General features: G+C 40.1%; 16 protein-coding genes across 16 annotated transcripts; 9 read left to right on the top strand and 7 right to left on the bottom strand.

Moving 5' to 3' along the window:
- Positions 1–938: 938 nt before the first annotated feature.
- LOC131682653 (histone H2B) lies at positions 939–1,361 on the bottom strand. The gene has a single exon (XM_058964310.1). The coding sequence runs from the start codon at positions 1,335–1,337 to the stop codon at positions 963–965; it is 375 nt and encodes a 124-aa protein (XP_058820293.1). The 5' UTR covers positions 1,338–1,361; the 3' UTR covers positions 939–962.
- Positions 1,362–1,558: 197 nt separating this feature from the next.
- Positions 1,559–2,005, top strand: LOC131682660 (histone H2A-like). The gene has a single exon (XM_058964322.1). It carries the CDS (start codon positions 1,603–1,605, stop codon positions 1,975–1,977), a length of 375 nt encoding a protein of 124 aa, XP_058820305.1. The 5' UTR covers positions 1,559–1,602; the 3' UTR covers positions 1,978–2,005.
- A 2,153-nt stretch (positions 2,006–4,158) lies between these two features.
- LOC131682628 (histone H1B-like) lies at positions 4,159–4,908 on the top strand. The gene has a single exon (XM_058964281.1). It carries the CDS (start codon positions 4,191–4,193, stop codon positions 4,857–4,859), a length of 669 nt encoding a protein of 222 aa, XP_058820264.1. The 5' UTR covers positions 4,159–4,190; the 3' UTR covers positions 4,860–4,908.
- Positions 4,909–5,893: 985 nt separating this feature from the next.
- Positions 5,894–6,425, bottom strand: LOC131682668 (histone H4). Its single transcript, XM_058964334.1, has one exon. It carries the CDS (start codon positions 6,391–6,393, stop codon positions 6,082–6,084), a length of 312 nt encoding a protein of 103 aa, XP_058820317.1. The 5' UTR covers positions 6,394–6,425; the 3' UTR covers positions 5,894–6,081.
- Positions 6,426–6,594: 169 nt separating this feature from the next.
- Positions 6,595–7,087, top strand: LOC131682636 (histone H3). The gene has a single exon (XM_058964289.1). The coding sequence runs from the start codon at positions 6,637–6,639 to the stop codon at positions 7,045–7,047; it is 411 nt and encodes a 136-aa protein (XP_058820272.1). The 5' UTR covers positions 6,595–6,636; the 3' UTR covers positions 7,048–7,087.
- A 796-nt stretch (positions 7,088–7,883) lies between these two features.
- On the bottom strand, positions 7,884–8,560 carry LOC131676424 (histone H2A). The gene has a single exon (XM_058955493.1). The coding sequence runs from the start codon at positions 8,514–8,516 to the stop codon at positions 8,142–8,144; it is 375 nt and encodes a 124-aa protein (XP_058811476.1). The 5' UTR covers positions 8,517–8,560; the 3' UTR covers positions 7,884–8,141.
- Positions 8,561–8,759: 199 nt separating this feature from the next.
- Positions 8,760–9,164, top strand: LOC131676425 (histone H2B). Its single transcript, XM_058955494.1, has one exon. The coding sequence runs from the start codon at positions 8,784–8,786 to the stop codon at positions 9,156–9,158; it is 375 nt and encodes a 124-aa protein (XP_058811477.1). The 5' UTR covers positions 8,760–8,783; the 3' UTR covers positions 9,159–9,164.
- Positions 9,165–12,247: 3,083 nt separating this feature from the next.
- On the top strand, positions 12,248–12,999 carry LOC131682600 (histone H1B-like). Its single transcript, XM_058964212.1, has one exon. The coding sequence runs from the start codon at positions 12,283–12,285 to the stop codon at positions 12,949–12,951; it is 669 nt and encodes a 222-aa protein (XP_058820195.1). The 5' UTR covers positions 12,248–12,282; the 3' UTR covers positions 12,952–12,999.
- An 801-nt stretch (positions 13,000–13,800) lies between these two features.
- Positions 13,801–14,429, bottom strand: LOC131682618 (histone H4). The gene has a single exon (XM_058964254.1). The coding sequence runs from the start codon at positions 14,396–14,398 to the stop codon at positions 14,087–14,089; it is 312 nt and encodes a 103-aa protein (XP_058820237.1). The 5' UTR covers positions 14,399–14,429; the 3' UTR covers positions 13,801–14,086.
- A 173-nt stretch (positions 14,430–14,602) lies between these two features.
- LOC131676103 (uncharacterized) lies at positions 14,603–22,253 on the top strand. Its single transcript, XM_058955229.1, has 4 exons — positions 14,603–15,052; positions 19,464–20,106; positions 21,269–21,479; positions 21,737–22,253. Exons 1-4 carry the CDS (start codon positions 14,644–14,646, stop codon positions 22,211–22,213), a joined length of 1,740 nt encoding a protein of 579 aa, XP_058811212.1. The 5' UTR covers positions 14,603–14,643; the 3' UTR covers positions 22,214–22,253.
- LOC131682607 (histone H2B) lies at positions 16,166–16,573 on the bottom strand. Its single transcript, XM_058964224.1, has one exon. It carries the CDS (start codon positions 16,548–16,550, stop codon positions 16,176–16,178), a length of 375 nt encoding a protein of 124 aa, XP_058820207.1. The 5' UTR covers positions 16,551–16,573; the 3' UTR covers positions 16,166–16,175.
- LOC131682613 (histone H2A) lies at positions 16,780–17,234 on the top strand. Its single transcript, XM_058964239.1, has one exon. The coding sequence runs from the start codon at positions 16,805–16,807 to the stop codon at positions 17,177–17,179; it is 375 nt and encodes a 124-aa protein (XP_058820222.1). The 5' UTR covers positions 16,780–16,804; the 3' UTR covers positions 17,180–17,234.
- On the top strand, positions 19,407–20,157 carry LOC131682592 (histone H1B-like). Its single transcript, XM_058964202.1, has one exon. It carries the CDS (start codon positions 19,442–19,444, stop codon positions 20,108–20,110), a length of 669 nt encoding a protein of 222 aa, XP_058820185.1. The 5' UTR covers positions 19,407–19,441; the 3' UTR covers positions 20,111–20,157.
- Positions 20,975–21,587, bottom strand: LOC131682623 (histone H4). Its single transcript, XM_058964266.1, has one exon. It carries the CDS (start codon positions 21,555–21,557, stop codon positions 21,246–21,248), a length of 312 nt encoding a protein of 103 aa, XP_058820249.1. The 5' UTR covers positions 21,558–21,587; the 3' UTR covers positions 20,975–21,245.
- A 1,028-nt stretch (positions 22,254–23,281) lies between the features above and the next one.
- Positions 23,282–23,733, bottom strand: LOC131676423 (histone H2A). Its single transcript, XM_058955492.1, has one exon. The coding sequence runs from the start codon at positions 23,699–23,701 to the stop codon at positions 23,327–23,329; it is 375 nt and encodes a 124-aa protein (XP_058811475.1). The 5' UTR covers positions 23,702–23,733; the 3' UTR covers positions 23,282–23,326.
- A 209-nt stretch (positions 23,734–23,942) lies between these two features.
- LOC131676422 (histone H2B-like) lies at positions 23,943–24,349 on the top strand. The gene has a single exon (XM_058955490.1). The coding sequence runs from the start codon at positions 23,959–23,961 to the stop codon at positions 24,331–24,333; it is 375 nt and encodes a 124-aa protein (XP_058811473.1). The 5' UTR covers positions 23,943–23,958; the 3' UTR covers positions 24,334–24,349.
- Positions 24,350–24,474: the final 125 nt, after the last annotated feature.

Below are 24,474 nucleotides of genomic sequence, written 5' to 3'. Positions count from 1 at the left end.
CCGGCGGATGCGTTATTGAGTTTGAATGGATTCACGGTTGATTACAAAGATTTTTTCAAAATGGCTGACATTGTTATAGTATTTCGCTGCTTGTTAGGGGTATGCGTTCAAATATTTTTACAGGCAATTAATATTTATTTATTCGAAAATACAGTCTGCTCTCTTTGATTTGAAGTCATTAAAAAATTTGAAAATCATTCAGCATTATAAAAGTGTGTGCTCCTACGTCATTTCCGTTGAATTTAGGAATGGGCGATGTCGATGCGATTTTTCGTCGAAAATTCTCATTAAAAAATGCGATTTTTTTATCTCGAAAAATCAATTTTTTTGCTTCGATTTTTCCTGGCTCAATATTTGACAACATCGATTTTTGAATAAGCAAAATGGATTTTATTTTTCAAAACGCTTTTATAAGAAATATGGCATCGAATGTGGCAATGAAAGGAACGACTTCGACAAAACGGGTTCTATATTTCCATATGCTCAGGTAGGGAAACTACGCGTTGGCGCTGATTATTTTCTTTTACCTACCCGTGGAAGTATTGTCATTTGCATGACCCTTACAGGAAAACTACCTGTACAAGCTCGCACAGATTGAAAGAAAAATACAGAAAATTTTAACATTACTCCGATGAATTTTCTTTTTTGTAACACTCCCAACAACACAACATATAGGGAATTGAGCTTATTGTCATCCCATCGATATGAAGCTATTGTCAGAACAGCGTCTGCCATCTTTTCTCAAAGTATTAACTCAAATAATATGGTCAAAACACTAAGGAATAATGCATGGTCCTCCATTGGGGTGAAAATAGACACACCATTCTTCCTATTCAATAAAAATACGTAATATCTTAAACAAAGACCTGGGAACTTTTGACATAGAAAATTCAATTCGATTCTTCGTTAATGTTCTGGTGGCCCTAAAAAGGGCCGGTTTTAAGTGCAATGGTCAGAAGAATTTACTTGGAGCTGGTGTATTTGGTGACAGCTTTGGTGCCTTCCGAGACAGCGTGCTTGGCCAACTCTCCGGGCAGCAGCAAACGAACAGCGGTTTGTACTTCGCGGGAAGTGATCGTCGAACGTTTGTTGTAGTGTGCCAGACGAGAAGCCTCATTAGCAATGCGTTCGAAAATGTCGTTAACGAAGCTGTTCATGATGCTCATGGCTTTGGACGAAACTCCGGTGTCCGGGTGGACTTGTTTCAACACCTTATAGATGTAGATGGCGTAGCTTTCCTTCCGGCGTTGCTTACGCTTCTTCTTGTCTCCCTTGACAATACTCTTCTGTGCTTTGCCGGATTTTTTGGCGGCCTTTCCGCTGGTTTTCGGTGCCATTTCAACTGACGTATGATGCCTTTACGATGCTACAAACGAAATGATAATGACGCACCGTATACCATGTCTCTTTTATACTCGTTCGTAGTGCAATGACAATCCGTCCTTTTTTATGTTTTCTCGTTACATTTCCTTCGTAGCTCCACCCTTCGGTAGTTGATGAACATTGCAGCGGGTATAAAACGGGTCTTTCCGGGCAATTGGCATCAGTATCACTCTATTGCAGTACGCAGTTGCTACGTGAAACGAAAATCTAACAAAGAAAATGTCTGGACGCGGTAAAGGAGGCAAAGTTAAGGGAAAGGCAAAATCCCGCTCGAATCGTGCTGGTCTTCAGTTTCCTGTGGGCCGTATTCACCGTCTGCTGAGGAAAGGAAATTATGCCGAACGTGTTGGAGCTGGAGCACCCGTCTATCTAGCGGCTGTGATGGAATACCTGGCTGCTGAAGTGTTGGAATTGGCAGGAAATGCTGCCCGTGACAACAAGAAGACCAGAATCATCCCACGTCATCTGCAGCTGGCCATTCGCAACGATGAGGAGTTGAACAAACTGCTCTCCGGAGTGACCATTGTTCAAGGCGGTGTTCTGCCAAACATCCAAGCCGTGCTACTCCCCAAGAAGACCGAAAAGAAGGCCTAAACCGAATGCTGAACCAACCCTTGTACAAAACCGTCCTTTTCAGGACGACCACATATTTGCGATAAAGATTAAATTGAAATTGTTTCCTATATTGTACTAGTAATAGTGCAACTGCCCAAAAAGGTTCCTATTGTCAAGAGGGACAAGTCCGTGTTTACCGGTAGACTTGAACGAATCGTAGTAACACTACCTAAGCTCGATTTCTGCTAGAAGAAGACAAAATATTAGTCAGTTAGGTTTTAAACCTGTTTCTAGTTATCCGATGTGTATATTTCACATCCTTGTTTACACTAGGCTCTAAATTTTCATAACTTTTCTACTTAGTAACAGGGTTATCAAAAGTACAGAATAATCTGTATTTATACAGATTTTTCATCCATTTTCTCTAGTCAATTGAATCGTAAAAAAGTAAGAAATAGGGTTTAATATTTTAAACTGTTACGATTTAACATTGTGCGCTCATTTAATTTAAACTTTCGACTCAAAAAAAATATTGCTGAGTCACCATAATCAGCGGTCAATTTTATTTTCAAGATTTTATATTGGAAAAAAACAAAGCGCACCAAAATCCATTTAAAAAATCTTATTTGCCCCGACATGATAAAAAAAAAATTTCGAGCCACCTTAATCAAAAGTAAATTTCATTTCATATAGTTTGCAATAAATGCATACCTAATTTATCTAAAACCATCTTATTCGAACCGTTAAAATGTGTCGATTGTGGTTCACAATTTCTTCTATGCCGAACCCACTGCCTCTGAGGTATGTGGTGTGTCCCTTTTCCAATCCATATTCATTTGATTTTAAAATATCATTTGTCAAATGCACATGATGATGAAACTAGAAACACCTACAACAGATTTGGCATTTGAAAGCTAGTGATAAAGATAAAATGTAAGTGTAGATGTAGGTAAAAAAAAATTACTCTGTTGTTCTCTAACGCGACATTTTTACCTCTCAGAGTGAGTAGACAATCTGGAAAAAACGAACATTTAACATTAACGTTGTGTTAGAACTTTAAAAGTATTCAATTAAGTTTTTTGATCATATGATTTTTTAAACACCGAGCTGTTATTAGTAGCATGCCGCGTGCAAATGTCGTTCCCTAACGCTGAAATGTGTCTTCAAACCCTATAATTTTTAATAGGAAGTGTGAACGGGTTGATGATAAATTCAATTTCCACAAAAATTACAAAACTTCCACTCCAAATTTTATATTGTGGAAAATACCGTCATCAAAAAAATCATAATTAAAATCTCTTTTAGTATTACCTAGGATAACAACTGGTCCGCGTTTGACCGAAGACTCTAATTTTTTAGGGCGATCTCCGGGCTTCTGGGTTTTAAATCAATTTCTTTGGGAGTGGATAATTTAAACTTTTTCAGCATGAAATTTATTTTTTTCTTTGTAACATATTTTAAAAGTGTAACTAGTGCTTTTATTACTTCTTGGTTTCAGATTTATTGACCCTTCGTTTAAAGTTGGCCAAAATGCGTCTACCAAATATTTCGGACTTCGCACACAGAATTATTACATTACAAATACCTCCGATTGATACTTAAGATTTATTTACAATGTCCCCTGTGCACTTAATTAACTAAATAATTTGTAGATTTCACACGAAATAGTTTTAAATGATATCTAACAATTTAATCTTGTATGGACTCATACGAAATGTGAACGCCGGAGCTGATATTTTGCCACATTAACGATATGTTTTAGAAGTGAATAATTTCGTTTAGGTAATCGAAAATTATGCATATACACGATGCTATTTGAAAGAAAAAACATTTGTTTTACTAATAAACAGTATTTCAAATGTATATTACCTGTTTAAATAGCACTATTTGACTATTTTTCGCAAATCAGTTTCATAAAGTCGTGAATAATGAATAATAAATTGTAATTTACCTGACATATATTTCGAAATGAATGAACTTGGGTAAATAATAAGAATGCCCAAATATTGCATCAAATATAAATTAAATTTTTGAAGCATGTGAACTTTCAATCATTCGAATAATAATAAATTAAAAGAATAGTTCAGAAAAATTATCTCCACCAACCGAACAGTAATTCTCAACCGTCATGCATGAGCATTCCATAACACGGTCGACGAAACCAAGCACCAACAAGCCACGAGCTACCACTTCATTCTTATATTTTCCCCCACAGTGTGTATACATTTCCAAGAGAAATAAAGTGAGATAAAATGGCTGAAACCGCTACCGAAGTTGCTGCTGCGGCTCCTGTTGCCGCGTCTCCGGCCAAGGCTCCGAAGAAGGCCAAGGCTGCCAAAAGTGGCCCTGCTAAACCGAAAAAGCCATCGACCCATCCACCAGTGAATGATATGGTTCTAGCTGCCATCAAGACCCTGAAGGAACGCAACGGTTCATCGCTGCAGGCTATCAAGAAATACATCGCCGCCAACTACAAGTGTGACGTCGCCAAGTTGGCTCCGTTCATCAAGAAGGCCCTGAAATCGGGCGTCGAGAAGGGAAAGCTTTCCCAGACCAAGGGTACTGGTGCTTCCGGTTCCTTCAAGGTTAAGGCCGACGCTAAGAAACCGGCCGGTGAGAAAAAGCCAAAGAAGGCTGCTGCCGCCAAAAAGCCAAAGAAGGCTACTGGAGAGAAAAAGGCGGCTGCCAAGAAGCCAGCTGGCGAGAAGAAGGCTAAGAAACCGAAAGCTGCTGCCGCTAAAAAATCTGTTGCGAAGAAAGCTAAGGCAGCCCCTGCAAAGGCCGCCAAGAAGGCAGCTGCTCCCAAACAGAAAGCCACCAAGCCATCGAAGGCCGCAGCCAACAAGCCCAAGACCCCGAAGCCAAAGAAGGCCGCACCAGCCAAGAAAGCTGCTCCAAAGAAAGCCGCCGCTAAGAAGTAAATCCAATTAATGCAATCTATTGCATTTGCTGGCTCAGCATGACACAAAACAGTCCTTTTCAGGACTACCAAGTAATTCCAAAAAGAATTTGATTGATATTTTTCCATCGAATAACGAATGCTTGAAGCAATATTCTCACTTATAATATTTCTTTGCAAAATGGATAATTCAAATTAATATCACACTTTAAAGCTATAAAGCGAACATTTTTCTATTCAGTTCTTTGTTCGTTAAATGTATTGGGTAAAAGGTTTCGTTCCACGCGTGTAGCGAATATAACGATATCATAATGTTTAACACTTCATACTCTACATTGTTTATGTAAATTTGTTGCTATACAAGTTAGAAAAAATGTTTCACTTACATTTCATAGTTTCATTCTAGTTAATATGCATATACATAAATTTCAACTATACTTAAAATTGAAATATACATCATTTTGTACAACCCAATCGTTTAAACGTTCACGCCAGAAGTGTGACTTTTCGGTGCCAATTAGGAACTGGTTTGGACTTATCAAACTAGCATTAAGTTGGTATTAGTTACTGACGAGGAGAATCCGAAACACTAAAAATCCAAACTCTTAATCTAAATAGTCTTCTGTCAGCGGAACAAACACCCCAGTTTTCGTATAATATATCCCATTTTCATTTTAGTCAATGAATTTTTAGTATTCCCTGCAAATAGAGCCAACGGTTAGGAGTAGCTCACTTGCTAATTGATGAAAGTAGTTTGTAACGTAAGCCACGCCCATATTCGATTCGTTGCTAAAGCGCGTCTAAATTTCAATTGCAATACTCGAAACCCAATAGATGTTTTGCAACAGTGCCAAAAATAGGGTACAGTTTCCACACTAGAAGAAGCAATTTCCATCGCTTACGAAAAGTCCAAAATGAACAGATATGTCAGATCAGAACGATTTTTTCAAAATGAACGCCATTGTTTATTTTCCCTTCTGTTAATTCTGTTTCCGTTTCAAGAAGCCACCCCGTAGGTTCTACCTAACGGTCCAGTCGATCTCTTTTGGTACTGACGTGAAGAATTCTAAACACAAAAATTTTACTTTATCAAAACTAGTTAAATGCACAGATTTGGGTTTAACCCAATTTGTTTCATAGGAAGAAACAGCTTATGAAATAGAAAATGCGAACTAATTCTTTGAAACTATTATGTTGGCCCTGAAAAGGGCCTTTTTATATTGATCCAAGTGAGTTTCAGCTATTTAACCTCCAAATCCGTACAAAGTGCGTCCCTGTCGCTTCAGTGCATAGACGACATCCATTGCGGTGACGGTCTTGCGCTTGGCGTGTTCAGTGTAGGTGACGGCATCTCGGATGACATTTTCCAGGAATACCTTCAGCACTCCTCGTGTCTCCTCGTAGATCAGACCGGAGATACGTTTTACACCACCACGACGAGCCAGACGGCGAATGGCGGGCTTTGTGATTCCCTGGATGTTATCACGAAGAACCTTGCGATGACGCTTGGCGCCTCCTTTTCCGAGTCCCTTTCCTCCTTTACCGCGACCAGTCATTTTCTCTGCTTATTGATGCTACTTTCAGTTAAGACAGTTGAAGGGAAACTTATGCCTTTTGCCGTTACATGTGTCCTTTATATAGTCGACGAGAGGGTAGGTTTTCTCGTTCCTCTTCGCTGATTGGCTGTTCCGTGCGGACCAAGCCCGTATAAAGAGGGGTAATGGCTGCCTGAATGTTTCATTCTGTGTTTTATCTTCATCGCGTTCAGTTACCTAGAAGACCTCAACCAACAAAAAGCAATGGCTCGTACCAAGCAGACTGCTCGTAAATCAACCGGTGGAAAGGCTCCTCGCAAGCAGCTGGCGACGAAGGCTGCTCGTAAAAGTGCTCCGGCTACTGGTGGAGTGAAGAAGCCTCATCGTTATCGTCCGGGAACAGTCGCTCTTCGTGAAATCCGTCGTTACCAGAAGTCGACTGAGCTGTTGATCCGCAAGCTCCCATTCCAGCGACTGGTTCGTGAAATCGCTCAAGATTTCAAGACCGACCTGCGTTTCCAGAGTTCAGCTGTTATGGCCTTGCAGGAAGCCAGTGAAGCTTATCTGGTTGGCTTATTCGAAGACACTAATTTGTGTGCAATTCACGCCAAGCGAGTCACTATCATGCCAAAAGACATTCAGCTGGCTCGTCGTATCCGTGGTGAACGTGCTTAAGGTTATCAGCTTTCATTGGATCTCATTATCAATAATACCAAAGGCCCTTTTCAGGGCCACCAAATTCATTGATTAAGAGTTAGAATTTGAATTTTTCATGATTTAGTTTGATTTGGCATTGGAAATGCCGCTCAATGCTGTTTGGAAACGGATGTCTCGAACGTTTGGGTGGTATGCAAATTGTCAATTCATCCAAAGGTGTATTTAATACCGGAAGCTGCGTTATTGAGTTTGAATGGATTGAGAGTTGATCACAAAATGAGTAGATATGGAGTCTGCATTTCGACTTCCTTTCATCAGATTCCGACACGAACGTGAAGCCGAACTAAGCTAGCATCGGATTGACGCTAGCTTAAAAACCGGAGGCACATTGTTTCTGAGCAAAGCCGCTGATTTAGTCCCGTTCTAAGTTAGTGTCGTATTCTTGTAAGACGCAGTCGAAATGTTGATTCAACAACTAATTTAGTTTTAGATTTGGTACTGCTCACGCGCAAAAATGGTTTTAATAAATTAACTCTGTAGTGAAGAATAATTGGTTTTACCCAAATCATTCTTCTCAGACAGATATATAGCATAGTGCACAAAGAGATTTCAAAATGGCGGACATAAGTATACATCTAGTTTGCGATTTGCGGGTGTCATGACGTTATTGTTTAAACGACCATTCGTTGTCAAGTTTTTTTTATATAAGAATAGAATACTTTTCTCATTCGAACATAGGGTTGAGTCCTTCTAAAATTTCGAAACCAGTCAGTGAGTTTGGCATAATTTTAACCGTTTACATGTAACATTTCTGGTTGTTTATGAATTTTTATTATACAGACCTCCTACTCTGATACACATATTGTCTTAAAACTGTCAAAAAATTTTGTAGTCATTTAATAGTTACGCTTTTCAACAATATGGTACATTGAACAGCACATGAAAAAAATCAATTGCTGCGCGTCATTTCAGTCATATCGCATAATTGTATAATTATAAATTGTCTTTTAGCAACATATTCCATTGGAAACAATTTCATTTTTTTCTTTATCGCAAATATGTGGTCGTCCTGAAAAGGACGGTTTTGTACAAGAGTTGGTTCAGCGTTCGATTTAGGCCTTCTTTTCGGTCTTCTTGGGGAGTAGCACGGCTTGGATGTTTGGCAGAACACCGCCCTGAGCAATGGTCACTCCAGAGAGCAGTTTGTTCAACTCCTCATCGTTGCGAATGGCCAGCTGCAGATGACGTGGGATGATTCTGGTCTTCTTGTTGTCACGGGCAGCATTTCCTGCCAATTCCAACACTTCAGCAGCCAGGTATTCCATCACAGCCGCCAGATAGACGGGTGCTCCGGCTCCAACACGTTCGGCATAGTTTCCTTTCCTCAGCAGACGGTGGATACGGCCCACAGGGAACTGAAGACCAGCACGATTCGAGCGGGACTTTGCCTTTCCCTTAACTTTGCCTCCTTTACCGCGTCCAGACATTTTGTTTGTTAGATTTTTGTTTCACGTAGCAACTGCGCACTGCAATAGAGTGATACTGATGCCACTTGCCCGGAAAGACACTCGTTTTATACCCGCTGCAATGTTCATCAACTACCGAAGGGTGGAGCTACGAAGGAACTGTAACGAGAAAACATAAAAAAGGACGGATATCCATTCCACTACGAACGAGTATAAAAGAGAGACGGCATACGGTACGTCATTATCATTTTGTTTGTAGCATCGTAAACGCATCATACATCAGTTGAAATGGCACCGAAAACCAGTGGTAAGGCCGCCAAAAAATCCGGCAAGGCACAGAAGAGTATTGTCAAGGGAGACAAGAAGAAACGTAAGCAACGCAGAAAGGAAAGCTACGCCATCTACATCTACAAGGTGTTGAAACAAGTCCACCCAGACACCGGAGTCTCGTCGAAGGCCATGAGCATCATGAACAGCTTCGTTAACGACATTTTCGAACGCATTGCTAATGAGGCTTCTCGTCTGGCACATTACAACAAACGTTCGACAATCACTTCTCGCGAAGTACAAACCGCTGTTCGTTTGCTGCTGCCCGGAGAGTTGGCCAAGCACGCTGTCTCGGAAGGCACCAAAGCCGTCACCAAATACACAAGCTCCAAGTAAATTCTTCTGACCATTGCACTAAAAAACGGCCCTTTTCAGGGCCATCAAAACATTACTAAAGAATCAATTTGAATTTTATACATTGGTAGTCAACACAGCTTTCGTTTTCTTACCGAAATGTATGCAGAAGCTGTAGGTTATAATAGTGTTCTTATATCTGCTGCTCGAGGCTACGATGAGCTTCTATCAGATGAACAAAAGCGTATTGAGACTCGGTATTGAATTGTTATAGGTTGAATATAGATGAGTTCCTTAGAAGGTTATTGCATGCATTAAATCATTAGGGAGATTTGAAATTAGAAAGATTATTTCGTTTATTATGCAGCCTTAAATTGATGGAGCGCCTCCAAATTAGTATTAGTCTGCTTGTTTCAATCCTAACGATCAGTAAGGGAACTCGTCTTTGAGTGAATTTGGAGCCTGAGCTAGTACGTTGAACAAAGATGACAGATGCGGTTCTAAACAATGACTTCACGTGGATAGAATGAAAATGATTGTATTGTTTTGTTTTCAGTTAGAGAAAAAAGTACCGTCAAACGGGGTAACTTGCAACATTTCAACATGTTTCTGTTCAGATGAATTTAATAACGGTAATAATATTGTTAACAATTTAGCACTATATCTGTCAAATATTAGCATATCTCAAAAGATAATCATGTACTACCAGTCATTATTTTCGGTTTCTTTAGCGCGACAGGGCGATCTTCTTTATTTTGAGATTTGTTCAAAAGAATAGCATCTGACAGGGTCGAGCTTAGCTCCATTTCAGTGGTAAGAGCATATCATTTGTATCTTTTACGTACAAATCAAGTATACAATAGCAAATGTTGCTGTTGGATACATGTTTGTTTATCATCTCAAATATACGCAAGATAACGATTTTACTATGTTAACTACCCCTGTGGGGCAACATGCAACAGAATTTGGCTGCTTATTACTAGTATGCCTCGAGCCAGCTGACTGATAGAGCGTTAAAAATAAGTCTGTATAGCATTTTAAAGGTTTAACCTACAACTAGAATATAAAAATGCTACTTGAATACAGAACATTACCAGGATGTCGGGAATTGCTTCTCTAGCCGTATTAGAAAAAACTCAATTTCTGTCTCCCTATAAGGGAACATGGGGAGACTTGACCAGGCGCAAATTCTACAATTGGCAATAACGTGTTCTATTTAGTTCTTAAAAATTAAAAAAAAACTTTACTTGTTTCGATCCATTCAGGAAAATTTGACAGTTTGGAATGAAAAACCCTTTCCTCATGAAAAATATTCCGTAATTAATAAATTTGCGTTAAATGATGTAATTTTTTATCAAACTTTGTATGAACATAGCTACTCGAGTAATTTTTTATTTAAAGTACTAATATATCATGTAATTCCTTATTAAGTGGTAAAATGATTTTACATAAACCAGGATATTGGAATAGTTCACTGCATTGAACGCAAGAACTAATACTGGGAAGACTTGACCAAGCGGTAATAATCTGAAGAAAGGTACAAAATTTCTTCTGTAGCACCTACTGTTAATGTTAATCACATCACAAAAAAATCTCACCTCAAGCACCAGTCTATACTTTTATAGCACTTGTAAACAAAATTAGCAGTTATATCGCTGATTTCGTGCCGTGTGAACATGTAATGTAAGTAGTACAGTTAATCACTAAAAGGAAATGCATTTATAAAATCCAGATTTATGAAATGCAAGACTTATAATTTTTACTGGTACCCAAGGATCTCGAAAATAGGAAAAAAATGGTTACAGTATGTTTTGTACCATTATTTATTGTTCTGATCTTTCAAAATCTTCTTGGTCAAGTCTCCCCAGGCCTTGGTCAACTCTCCCCGCAATGGTTCGACCTCAGAAAAACGAACTATAACTTATGAAAAAGTAAACCAAACATTCTTCAAAAAATAATACATTATACAGCTGTACATTACGTTTTAATGAGCTTTGAAGGATTGAAAACTTTTTTAGAGATTTACATAGGTTTGACTGAAAACCTGGTCAAGTCTCCCCATGTTCCCCTATTCAACTGAATTTTTCTAGCAATTATAATAGTACGATTGCATGGAAAAGACAGTCGTTGACAGTGTAAATTAATAGGTGTAATCTGTTTTCAATAATATTTTATCTCAAAACCACTTTTTTGAGCTAATCAAAAACGTAACTAGAACAAATCATTTGGACATTTCCACAGCTGAATTAAAATTGATTTCTCCAGCATAGGATTTTATTTTTCTTTACCTAATTGGTTTAAATAAACAATTTTGTGCCCATTTTTATGACACTTTCAGTTATTTTTCATGAAAGTGCGCCATTTTCAAACTATTGTCATAGGAATCGATAAAAATCGGTTTTTGACTCTAGGGAAAAATGGATGAGTAAATGGATCACACATCTAATCATACATGCTAGTAAATTTAACTAGCAATTGCGTAAGATTTACATTCCAATTCCATTACACTGTCACAAAAGTTATATTTAAATTGTCCCCAGTGCATTTAGCAAACTGACTAATTTGTAGATTTGGCATGAAATAGTAATAAATAATATTTAACAATTCAATCATGGAGGGACTCACACGAAATCTAGACGCCGAAGCAGATATTTTGCTACATTAACGGTATGATTTAGAAGCAAATAATTTCGATTAGTAAATTGAAAAACATACGCATATATGATGCTATCTTGAAGAGAAAACATTTGTCTTTTCAATAAACAGCATTACAAATTAATATTTATTATTTAAATGAGACTATTTACCTATTTTTCGCAAATCAGTTTCATAATGACGTGAATAGTGCATAATAAATTATAATTTCCCTCACATACAGTTCAATGTGAATGCCCTTGTGTAATTATTTAGAGAGCCCAAATATTGCCTCAAATATAAATTAAATTATTGAAGCAGGTGAACTAACAATGATTCGAATAATACTAATTTAAAAGAATAGTTCAGAAAAATTATCTCCACCAACCGAACAGCAATTCTCAACCGCCATGCATAAGCATTCCCTAACACGGTCGACGAAACCAAGCGCCAACAAGCCCAATGTTACCACTTTTCGTATATTTTCCCCCACAGTTTGTATACATTTCCAAGTGAAATAAAGTGAGATAAAATGGCTGAAACCGCTACCGAAGTTGCTGCTGCGGCCCCTGCTGCTGCCTCTCCGGCCAAGGCTCCGAAGAAGGCCAAGGCTGCCAAAACTGGCCCTGCTAAACCGAAAAAGCCATCGACCCATCCACCAGTGAATGATATGGTTCTAGCTGCCATCAAGACTCTGAAGGAACGCAACGGTTCATCGCTGCAGGCCATCAAGAAATACATCGCCGCCAACTACAAGTGTGACGTCGCCAAGTTGGCTCCGTTCATCAAGAAGGCTCTGAAATCGGGCGTCGAGAAGGGAAAGCTTTCCCAGACTAAGGGAACTGGCGCTTCCGGATCCTTCAAGGTTAAGGCCGACGCTAAGAAACCGGCCGGTGAGAAAAAGCCAAAGAAGGCTGCTGCCGCCAAAAAGCCAAAGAAGGCTGCTGGCGAGAAAAAGGTGGCTGCCAAGAAACCAGCTGGCGAAAAGAAGGCTAAGAAACCGAAAGCTGCTGCCGCTAAGAAATCTGTTGTGAAGAAAGCGAAGGCAGCCCCTGCAAAGGCCGCCAAGAAGGCAGCTGCTCCCAAACAGAAAGCCACCAAGCCATCGAAGGCCGCAGCCAACAAGCCGAAGACCCCGAAACCAAAGAAGGCCGCACCAGCCAAGAAAGCTGCACCAAAGAAAGCCGCCGCCAAGAAGTAAATTCAGTTGATGCCGAATATTGCATTTGCTGACTCAGCATAATAACACAAAACAGTCCTTTTCAGGGCTACCAAATACTTTTCAAAAGAATTTGATTGATATTTTTCCATCGAATACCGAATACTTGAACAAAAACATTTTCCTTCCTAATTTACATTTTCACAGCATCGCCGTTAAGCTCGTTTTTAATATTTCATTGAAAAAGGGATAATGCAAATCAATACCATACTTTGAAGCTAAGCGAAAATGTTTCACTCATATTTCATAGTTACATTCCCGTTAATATACAAATACATAATTGTCAACGATAGGTAAATAGACATCACTTGGTACCAGCCATTCGTTTAGGCATTCACGCCAGAGGTATGAGTTTTTGGTGCCAATTAAGAGCTGGTTTGGACTAATCTAACTAGCATTAAGTTGGTGTTAGTTACTGACGTGGTGAATACGAAACACTAAAAATCTAAACATTTAATCTAAATAGTCTTTTGTCACCGGGGTAAACACCCCAGTTTGCATATATGTCATATCTTCATTTGAGTCAGATAATTGTTTGTATTCGCAAACAGAGCCAACGGATGCGAGTAGCTCACTTGCTAAGCGACAGTAGTTTGAGACGAAAGCCACGCCCATATTCGATTGGTTGCTAAATGGCGCCTTAATTTGAATTGTAACACTCGAAGCACAATAGATATTTTGCAACAGTGCCAAAAATAGGGTACAGATTCCACACTAGAGGAAGCTGTTTCCATCGCTTTCGAAAAGTCTAAAAAGAACAGATATGTCAGATCAGAATGATTCTCGGAGCTTTTCTCAAAAAGGCATCCAATAATAAGAGACACTCATTGTTAACTTTTCCTTCTATTAACTAATTACCATTTTAAACACCTTTAACCAACCCGTAGGATCTAGCAAACGGGCCGGTCGATCTGTTTGGTTAGATGAGAAGTACTAGAAACACAAAAATCCAACTTCATCAAAACTAGTTAAGTGCACAAATTTGTGTGTAGCCCAATTTCCTTGCTTTCTAGGAAGTAACAGCTTATGTAATAGAAAAAGTAAACTAATTCTTTGAAATAATTTTGGTGGCCCTGAAAAGGGCCTTTTTATATGAATCCAATCGAGTTTGAGCTATTTAACCTCCAAATCCGTACAAAGTGCGTCCCTGTCGCTTCAAAGCGTAGACGACATCCATTGCGGTGACGGTCTTGCGCTTGGCGTGTTCAGTGTAGGTGACGGCATCTCGGATCACATTTTCCAGGAACACCTTCAGCACTCCTCGTGTCTCCTCGTAGATCAGACCGGAGATACGTTTTACACCACCCCGACGAGCCAAACGGCGAATGGCGGGCTTGGTGATTCCCTGGATGTTATCACGAAGAACCTTACGATGACGCTTGGCGCCTCCTTTTCCGAGTCCCTTTCCTCCTTTACCGCGACCAGTCATTTTCTCTGCTTTTTGATGCGCTACTTTCAGTTAAGACTGTTCAAGTGAAACTTATGCCTTTTGCCGCTAACTGTGTCCTTTATATAGTCGACGAGAGGGTACGTTTTTCCGTTCCTCTTCGCTGATTGGCTGTTCCGTGCGGACCAAACCCGTATAAAGAGGGGTAATGGCTGCCTGAGTGTTTCATTCTGTGTTTTATCTTCATCGCGTTCAGTTACCTAGAAGACTTCAACCAACAAAAAGCAATGGCTCGTACCAAGCAGACTGCTCGTAAATCAACTGGAGGAAAGGCTCCTCGCAAGCAGCTGGCGACAAAGGCTGCTCGTAAAAGTGCTCCGGCTACTGGTGGAGTGAAGAAGCCTCATCGTTATCGTCCGGGAACAGTCGCTCTTCGTGAGATCCGTCGTTACCAGAAGTCGACTGAGCTGTTGATCCGCAAGCTCCCATTCCAGCGCCTGGTTCGTGAAATCGCTCAAGATTTCAAGACCGACCTGCGTTTCCAGAGTTCAGCTGTAATGGCCTTGCAGGAAGCCAGTGAAGCCTATCTGGTTGGCCTGTTCGAAGACACCAATCTGTGCGCTATCCACGCCAAGCGAGTCACCATCATGCCAAAAGACATTCAACTGGCTCGTCGTATCCGTGGCGAACGTGCTTAAGACTGTCAGCTTTCATTAAATCTCATTATCAATAATACCAAAGGCCCTTTTCAGGGCCACCCAATTGATTGATTAAGAGTTAGAAGTTGAATTTTCCATACTTCAGTTTGGGGCATAGAAAATACCGCCTTATACTATTTTGAAACAGAAAACTGACGCCCATCTCGAACATTTAAGTTATGTAAAATAAATAGTCTATCCAAAGGTAAGTTTGTTACCGGCGAATGCGTTATTGAGTTTGAATGGATTCACGGTATCTCAAAGATTTCAAAATGGCTAATATCGTTATAGATGTAATTTATGATGTGCTAGTATTTCGCTGCTTATGATTTAACGAATATTCCTTTAACTATTTTTACAGACATTAAATATTTATTTATTCGAAAATACTGTCGGCTCGCTATGATTTGGGGTTATTCTAAAATTTGAAAATCATTCAGCATTACGAAAGTGTGTGCTCCTAAGGGTCATGTCCGTTCAATCGCTCGGTTGGCTAGCTATAAAAAAGTACTGTACTGACGGCATTTGCAACGACGTATTTCTACCAGGTCTCTTATTTGAAATATGGCATCGAATGTACCGAAGAAAGGAACGATTTCGACACAACGGATTCTATATTTTCATATGCTCAGGTAGGGAAGCTACATGTGGAAGCATTGATATTTGCATGATTCTTTGTTTGAGAAAAAGTACCTGCACAAGTTCGCACAGAATGAAAGAAAAACAAAGAATTTCAACATTTGTAACGAACTCCGGTAAAGATCAATTTAATTCTTTTTTGTCACCCTCCTAGCAATACAACAGATAGGGATTTGAGCTCATTGTCATCCCGTTCCTATTGGTATCTCATCGATATGAAGCTATTGTCAGAACAGCGTTTGCCATCTTTGATCAAAGTATTAACTGAAATAATATTGTCAAAACACTGAGAAATAATGCATGGTCCTCCATTGGAGTGAAAATAGACACACCATTCTTTCTATTAAATATAAATGCGTAAAATCTTAAACAAAGACCCTTATTTTTTGTAGGACTTTTGACATAGAAAATTTAATTTGATTCTTCGTTAATGTTTTGATGGCCCTTAAAAGGGCCGTTTATAGTGCATTGGTCAGGAGAATTTACTTGGAGCTTGTGTATTTGGTGACGGCCTTCGTACCTTCCGAGACAGCATGCTTTGCCAACTCTCCCGGCAGCAGCAAACGAACGGCGGTTTGTACTTCGCGAGAAGTGATTGTCGAACGTTTGTTGTAATGTGCCAGACGAGAAGCCTCATTAGCAATGCGTTCGAAAATGTCGTTAACGAAGCTGTTCATGATGCTCATGGCCTTCGACGAGACTCCGGTGTCTGGGTGGACTTGTTTCAACACCTTGTAGATGTAGATGGCGTAGCTTTCCTTTCTGCGTTGTTTACGCTTCTTCTTGTCACCCTTGACAATGCTCTTCTGTGCCTTGCCGGATTTTTTGGCGGCCTTTCCACTGGTTTTCGGTGCCATTTCAACTGATGTATGATGCGTTTACGATGCTACAAACGAAATGATAATGACGCACCATATGCCGTGCCTCTTTTATACTTGTTAGTAGTGGAATTAAAATCCGTCCTTTTTTATGTTTTCTCGTTACATTTCCTTCGTAGCTCCACCCTTCGGTAGTTGATGAACATTCCAGCGGGTATATAACGAGTGTCTTTCCGGACAAGAGGCATCAGTATCACTCTATTGCTACGTGAAACAAAAATCTAACAAAGAAAATGTCTGGACGCGGTAAAGGAGGCAAAGTTAAGGGAAAGGCAAAGTCCCGCTCGAATCGTGCTGGTCTTCAGTTCCCTGTGGGCCGTATCCACCGTCTGTTAAGGAAAGGAAACTATGCCGAACGTGTTGGAGCTGGAGCACCCGTCTATCTGGCGGCTGTGATGGAATATCTGGCAGCGGAAGTGTTGGAATTGGCAGGAAATGCTGCCCGTGACAACAAGAAGACCAGAATCATCCCACGTCATCTGCAGCTGGCCATTCGCAACGATGAGGAGTTGAACAAACTGCTCTCTGGAGTGACAATCGCTCAGGGCGGTGTTCTGCCAAACATCCAAGCCGTGCTACTCCCCAAGAAGACCGAAAAGAAGGCCTAAATCGAATGCTGAACCAACCCTTGTACAAAACCGTCCTTTTCAGGACGACCACATATTTGCGATAAAGATTAAATTGAAATTGTTTCCTATATTGTACTAGTAATAGTGCAACTGCCCAAAAAGGTTCCTTTTGTCAAGAGGGACAGGTCTGTGTTTGCCGGTAGACTTGAACGAATCGTAGTAACACTGCCTAAGCTCGACTTCTGCTAAAAGAAGACAAAAAAATTGGTCCGTTAGGTTTTAAACCTGTTTTTAATGACTCAGCCACTTCTAGTTATGTGTATATTTCACATCCTTGTTTACACTAGGCTCTAAATTTTCAGAACTTTTCTACCTAGTAACAGGGTAATCAAAAATACAGAATAATTTGTATTTATACAGATTTTTCATCCATTTTCTCTAGTTAATTGAATCGTAAAAAAAGGAAGAAATAGGGTTTAATATTTTAAACTGTTACGATTTAACATTGTGCGCCCAAATCATTTAGAAACATTTAATTTAAACTTTTGACTCAAAATAAATAATGTTGAGTCACCCTAATCAGCGGTCAATTCTATTTTCAAGATTTTATATTGGAAAAAACAAAGCGCACTAAAATCCATTTATAAAAACTTATTTGCTCCGTAATGATAAAAAAATTTGAGCCACCCTAATTAAAATAAATTTCATTTCATATATTTTGCAATAAATGCATACCTCATTTATCTAAAACCATCTTATTCGAACCGTTAAAATGTGTCGATTGTGGTTCACAATTTCTTCTATGCCGAACCCACTGCCTCTGAGGTAGTGTCAAATGCACATGATGAAACTAGAAACACCTACAACAGATTTGGCATATGAAAGCTAGTCATAAAGATAAATGTAAGTGTCGATGTAGGAATCAGGAATATATTGGCTCAAATGGCACGTTCCCCGTACATAGTCGGGGATTTGTGCCTTTAAGTGTCGATGTAGGTAAAAAAAATATTTTACTCTGTTGTTCCCTAAAGCGACATTTTTACCTCTCAGAGTGAGTAGGCAATCTGGAAAAAACGAACACATAACATTAACGTTGTGTTAGAACTTTAAAAGTATTCAATTAAGTTTTTGGATCAAATGATATTTAAACACCGAGCTGTTATTAGTTGCATGCCACGTGTAAACGTCGTTCCCTAACGCTGGAATGTGTCTTTGAACCCTATAATTATTAAAAGTGTTAACGGGTTGATGACAAATTCAATTTCCACAAAAATTACAAAACAAATTTGATATTGTGGAAAATATCAAGTCATCAAAAAAATCGTAATTAAAATGGCAAAAAATCTGTTTTAGTATTACCTAGGATTACAACCGCTCCGCGTTTGACCCGATGACTCTAATTTTTTAGGGCGATCTCCGGGCTTCTGAGTTTTAAATCAATTCCTTTGGGAGTGGATCATTTAAACTTTTTCAGTATGAAATTTATTTGTTTCTTTGTAACATATTTTGAAAGTGTAAGTAGTGCTTTTATTACTTCTTGGTTTCAGATTTATTGACCCTTCGTTTAAAGTTGGTCAAGATGCGTCTACCAAATATTTCGGACTTCGCACACAGGATTATTAGATTCCAAATACCTCCGATTGCTACTTAAGATTTATTTAGAATATCCCCTGTGCATTTAACGACCTAAATAATTTGTAGATTTCCCACGAAATAGTTTTAAATGATATCTAACCGTTTACTCTTGTATGGGCTTACACGAAACATGAACGCCAAAGCAGATATTTTGCCACATTAACGGTATGTTTTAAAAGTGAATAGTTTCGTTTAGTGAATCGAAAATTATGCTTATACACGATACTATTTGAAAGAAAAAACATTTGTCTTACTAATAAACAGTATTTCAAATGTATATTAACTGTTTAAATAGCACCATTTGACCATTTTTCGCAAATCAGTTTGATAAAGTTGTGAATAGTGAATAATAAATTGTAATTTCCCTCACATATATTTCGATATGAATGAACTTGTGTAAATAATAAGAATGCCCAAATATTGCATCAAATATAAACTAAATCCTTGAAGTATGTGAACTATCAATCATTCGAATAATAATAAATTAAAAGAATAGTTCAGAAAAATTATCTCCATCAGCCGAACAGTAATTCTCAACCGCCATACATAAGCATTCCCTAACACGGTCGACGAAACTGAGCATCAACAAGCTAAGAGTTACCACTTCATTCAAATATTTCCCCCCACAGTTTGTATACATTTCCAAGTGAAATAAAGTGAGATAAAATGGCTGAAACCGCTACCGAAGTTGCTGCTGCGGCTCCTGCTGCCGCGTCTCCGGCCAAGGCTCCGAAGAAGGCCAAGGCTGCCAAAAGTGGCCCTGCTAAACCGAAAAAGCCATCGACCCATCCACCAGTGAATGATATGGTTCTAGCTGCCATCAAGACCCTGAAAGAACGCAACGGTTCATCGCTGCAGGCCATCAAGAAATACATCGCCGCCAACTACAAGTGTGACGTCGCCAAGTTGGCTCCGTTCATCAAGAAGGCTCTGAAATCGGGCGTCGAGAAGGGAAAGCTTTCCCAGACTAAGGGAACTGGCGCTTCCGGATCGTTCAAGGTTAAGGCCGACGCTAAGAAACCGGCTGGCGAGAAAAAGCCAAAGAAGGCTGCTGCCGCCAAGAAGCCAAAGAAGGCTGCTGGAGAGAAAAAGGCGGCTGCCAAGAAACCAGCTGGCGAGAAGAAGGCTAAGAAACCGAAAGCTGCTGCCGCTAAGAAATCTGTTGTGAAGAAAGCGAAGGCAGCCCCTGCAAAGGCCGCCAAGAAGGCAGCTGCTCCCAAACAGAAAGCCACCAAGCCATCGAAGGCCGCAGCCAACAAGCCGAAGACCCCGAAACCAAAGAAGGCCGCACCAGCCAAGAAAGCTGCACCAAAGAAAGCCGCCGCCAAGAAGTAAATTCAGTTGATGCCGAATATTGCATTTGCTGACTCAGCATAATAACACAAAACAGTCCTTTTCAGGGCTACCAAATACTTTTCAAAAGAATTTGATTGATATTTTTCCATCGAATACCGAATACTTGAACAAAAACATTTTCCTTCCTAATTTACATTTTCACAGCATCGCCGTTAAGCTCGTTTTTAATATTTCATTGAAAAAGGGATAATGCAAATCAATACCATACTTTGAAGCTAAGCGAAAATGTTTCACTCATATTTCATAGTTACATTCCCGTTAATATACAAATACATAATTGTCAACGATAGGTAAATAGACATCACTTGGTACCAGCCATTCGTTTAGGCATTCACGCCAGAGGTATGAGTTTTTGGTGCCAATTAAGAGCTGGTTTGGACTAATCTAACTAGCATTAAGTTGGTGTTAGTTACTGACGTGGTGAATACGAAACACTAAAAATCTAAACATTTAATCTAAATAGTCTTTTGTCACCGGGGTAAACACCCCAGTTTGCATATATGTCATATCTTCATTTGAGTCAGATAATTGTTTGTATTCGCAAACAGAGCCAACGGATGCGAGTAGCTCACTTGCTAAGCGACAGTAGTTTGAGACGAAAGCCACGCCCATATTCGATTGGTTGCTAAATGGCGCCTTAATTTGAATTGTAACACTCGAAGCACAATAGATATTTTGCAACAGTGCCAAAAATAGGGTACAGATTCCACACTAGAGGAAGCTGTTTCCATCGCTTTCGAAAAGTCTAAAAAGAACAGATATGTCAGATCAGAATGATTCTCGGAGCTTTTCTCAAAAAGGCATCCAATAATAAGAGACACTCATTGTTAACTTTTCCTTCTATTAACTAATTACCATTTTAAACACCTTTAACCAACCCGTAGGATCTAGCAAACGGGCCGGTCGATCTGTTTGGTTAGATGAGAAGTACTAGAAACACAAAAATCCAACTTCATCAAAACTAGTTAAGTGCACAAATTTGTGTGTAGCCCAATTTCCTTGCTTTCTAGGAAGTAACAGCTTATGTAATAGAAAAAGTAAACTAATTCTTTGAAATAATTTTGGTGGCCCTGAAAAGGGCCTTTTTATATGAATCCAATCGAGTTTGAGCTATTTAACCTCCAAATCCGTACAAAGTGCGTCCCTGTCGCTTCAAAGCGTAGACGACATCCATTGCGGTGACGGTCTTGCGCTTGGCGTGTTCAGTGTAGGTGACGGCATCTCGGATCACATTTTCCAGGAACACCTTCAGCACTCCTCGTGTCTCCTCGTAGATCAGACCGGAGATACGTTTTACACCACCCCGACGAGCCAAACGGCGAATGGCGGGCTTGGTGATTCCCTGGATGTTATCACGAAGAACCTTACGATGACGCTTGGCGCCTCCTTTTCCGAGTCCCTTTCCTCCTTTACCGCGACCAGTCATTTTCTCTGCTTTTTGATGCGCTACTTTCAGTTAAGACTGTTCAAGTGAAACTTATGCCTTTTGCCGCTAACTGTGTCCTTTATATAGTCGACGAGAGGGTACGTTTTTCCGTTCCTCTTCGCTGATTGGCTGTTCCGTGCGGACCAAACCCGTATAAAGAGGGGTAATGGCTGCCTGAGTGTTTCATTCTGTGTTTTATCTTCATCGCGTTCAGTTACCTAGAAGACTTCAACCAACAAAAAGCAATGGCTCGTACCAAGCAGACTGCTCGTAAATCAACTGGAGGAAAGGCTCCTCGCAAGCAGCTGGCGACAAAGGCTGCTCGTAAAAGTGCTCCGGCTACTGGTGGAGTGAAGAAGCCTCATCGTTATCGTCCGGGAACAGTCGCTCTTCGTGAGATCCGTCGTTACCAGAAGTCGACTGAGCTGTTGATCCGCAAGCTCCCATTCCAGCGCCTGGTTCGTGAAATCGCTCAAGATTTCAAGACCGACCTGCGTTTCCAGAGTTCAGCTGTTATGGCCTTGCAGGAAGCCAGTGAAGCTTATCTGGTTGGCTTATTCGAAGACACTAATTTGTGTGCAATTCACGCCAAGCGAGTCACTATCATGCCAAAAGACATTCAGCTGGCTCGTCGTATCCGTGGTGAACGTGCTTAAGGTTATCAGCTTTCATTGGATCTCATTATCAATAATACCAAAGGCCCTTTTCAGGGCCACCAAATTCATTGATTAAGAGTTAGAATTTGAATTTTTCATGGTTTAGTTTGATTTGGCATTGGAAATGCCGCTCAATGCTGTTTGGAAACGGATGTCTCGAACGTTTGGGTGGTATGCAAATTGTCAATTCATCCAAAGGTGTATTTAATACCGGAAGCTGCGTTATTGAGTTTGAATGGATTGAGAGTTGATCACAAAATGAGTAGATATGGAATTTGCATTTCGACTTCGTTTCATCAGATTCAGACACGAACGTGAAGCCTAACTAAGCTAGCATCGAATTGACGCAAGCTTAAAAAACGGAGGCACATTGTTTCTGAGCAAAGCCGCTGATTTAGTCCCGTTCTAAGTTAGTGTCGTATTCTTGTAAGAGGCAGACGAAATGCTGATTCAACAACTAATTTAGTTTTAGATTTTGTACTGCTCACGCGCAAAAAATGGTTTTAATCAATTAGCTGTGTAGTGGAGAATAATTGATTTTATCCAAATCTTTCTTCTCAGACAGATATATAGCATAGTGCACAGCGAGATTTCAAAATGCGGACATAAGCATACATCTAGTTTGGGTTTTGCTGGTGTCATGGCGTTATTGTTTAAACGACCATTCGTTGTCAAGTTTATTTACACAAGAATAGAATGCTTTTCTCATTCAAACATAGGGTTGAAAGCCATTCTAAAATTTCGAAACCAGTCAGTGAGTTTGGCATAATTTTAATCGTTTACATCTAACATTTCAGGTTGTTTATGAATTTTTATTATGCAGACCTCCTACTCTGATACACAAAATTCTGTCTCAAAATTGTCATTAATTTTTGTAGTCGTTTAACACTTACGCTTTTCAACAATATGGTGCATTGAACAGCGCATGAAAAAAATCATTTGTTTAACAATGTTCTACTGCGTGTCATGTCAGTCATATCGCATAGTTGTAGAGTTATAAATTGTCTTAGCTAATTTTAGCTACATTGGAAACATTTTCAATTTTTTCTTATTGCAAATATGTGGTCGTCCTGAAAAGGACGGTTTTGTACAAGAGTTGGTTCACCGTTCAATTTAAGCCTTCTTTTCGGTCTTCTTGGGCAGCAGCACGGCTTGGATGTTTGGCAGAACACCGCCCTGAGCAATGGTCACTCCGGAGAGCAGTTTGTTCAACTCCTCATCGTTGCGAATGGCCAGCTGCAGATGACGCGGGATGATTCTGGTCTTCTTGTTGTCACGGGCAGCGTTTCCTGCCAATTCCAACACTTCAGCAGCGAGGTATTCCATCACAGCCGCCAGATAGACGGGTGCTCCGGCTCCAACACGTTCGGCATAGTTTCCTTTCCTCAACAGACGGTGGATACGGCCCACAGGGAACTGAAGACCAGCACGATTCGAGCGGGACTTTGCCTTTCCCTTAACTTTGCCTCCTTTACCGCGTCCAGACATGATGTGTTTTCGAATAGAGTAGCAACTTTCAACTGAAGTAGAGTTATACTGATGCTAGGTACCTGGATGGACCCTCGTTATATACCCGTTTCAATGTGCGTTATTTGTCAGAAGGGTAGGGCTGACGTAGAAATATTTGACAAACATAAAAAGGGGACGAGCATCTGATGCTTTCGATGCGAGTATAAAAGGACTAGCATACATGGCTTCAACATTAGTTTCTTTCAAGCACCAGAAAGCATAACACCATTGTCGAAATGGCACCGAAAGCAAGTGGAAAAGCAGTCAAAAAAGCTGGCAAGGCAACGAAGGCCATTGTGAAGGGAGACAAGAAAAAGCGTAAGCAACGGCGCAAGGAGAGTTATGCTATCTACATCTATAAGGTGTTGAAGCAAGTTCACCCAGACACCGGAGTTTCCTCGAAGGCCATGAGCATCATGAACAGCTTTGTTAACGACATCTTCGAACGCATTGCATCCGAAGCTTCTCGTCTGGCTCATTACAACAAGCGCTCTACGATCACTTCCCGCGAGATTCAAACTGCCGTTCGTCTTCTGCTGCCGGGAGAGTTGGCCAAACACGCTGTCTCGGAAGGCACCAAGGCTGTCACTAAGTATACTAGCTCCAAGTAAATTCATCTAATCGCTGCATCGGAACAATCGGCCCTTTTCAGGGCCACCAACTATTTGCTAAAGAATCAAACTAGATTTTCCTCTGCCTTCACATCCAAAACGAATAAATTTGCGACGAGCAATCCAAAAAGTAGAATATTT

Source organism: Topomyia yanbarensis, chromosome 1 (assembly GCF_030247195.1).
Source record: "Topomyia yanbarensis strain Yona2022 chromosome 1, ASM3024719v1, whole genome shotgun sequence".
In the NCBI taxonomy this organism is placed as follows: domain Eukaryota; kingdom Metazoa; phylum Arthropoda; class Insecta; order Diptera; family Culicidae; genus Topomyia; species Topomyia yanbarensis.
The sequence above is the reverse complement of the archived record's forward strand: the minus strand, read 5'-3'. Positions and strand labels throughout refer to the sequence as shown.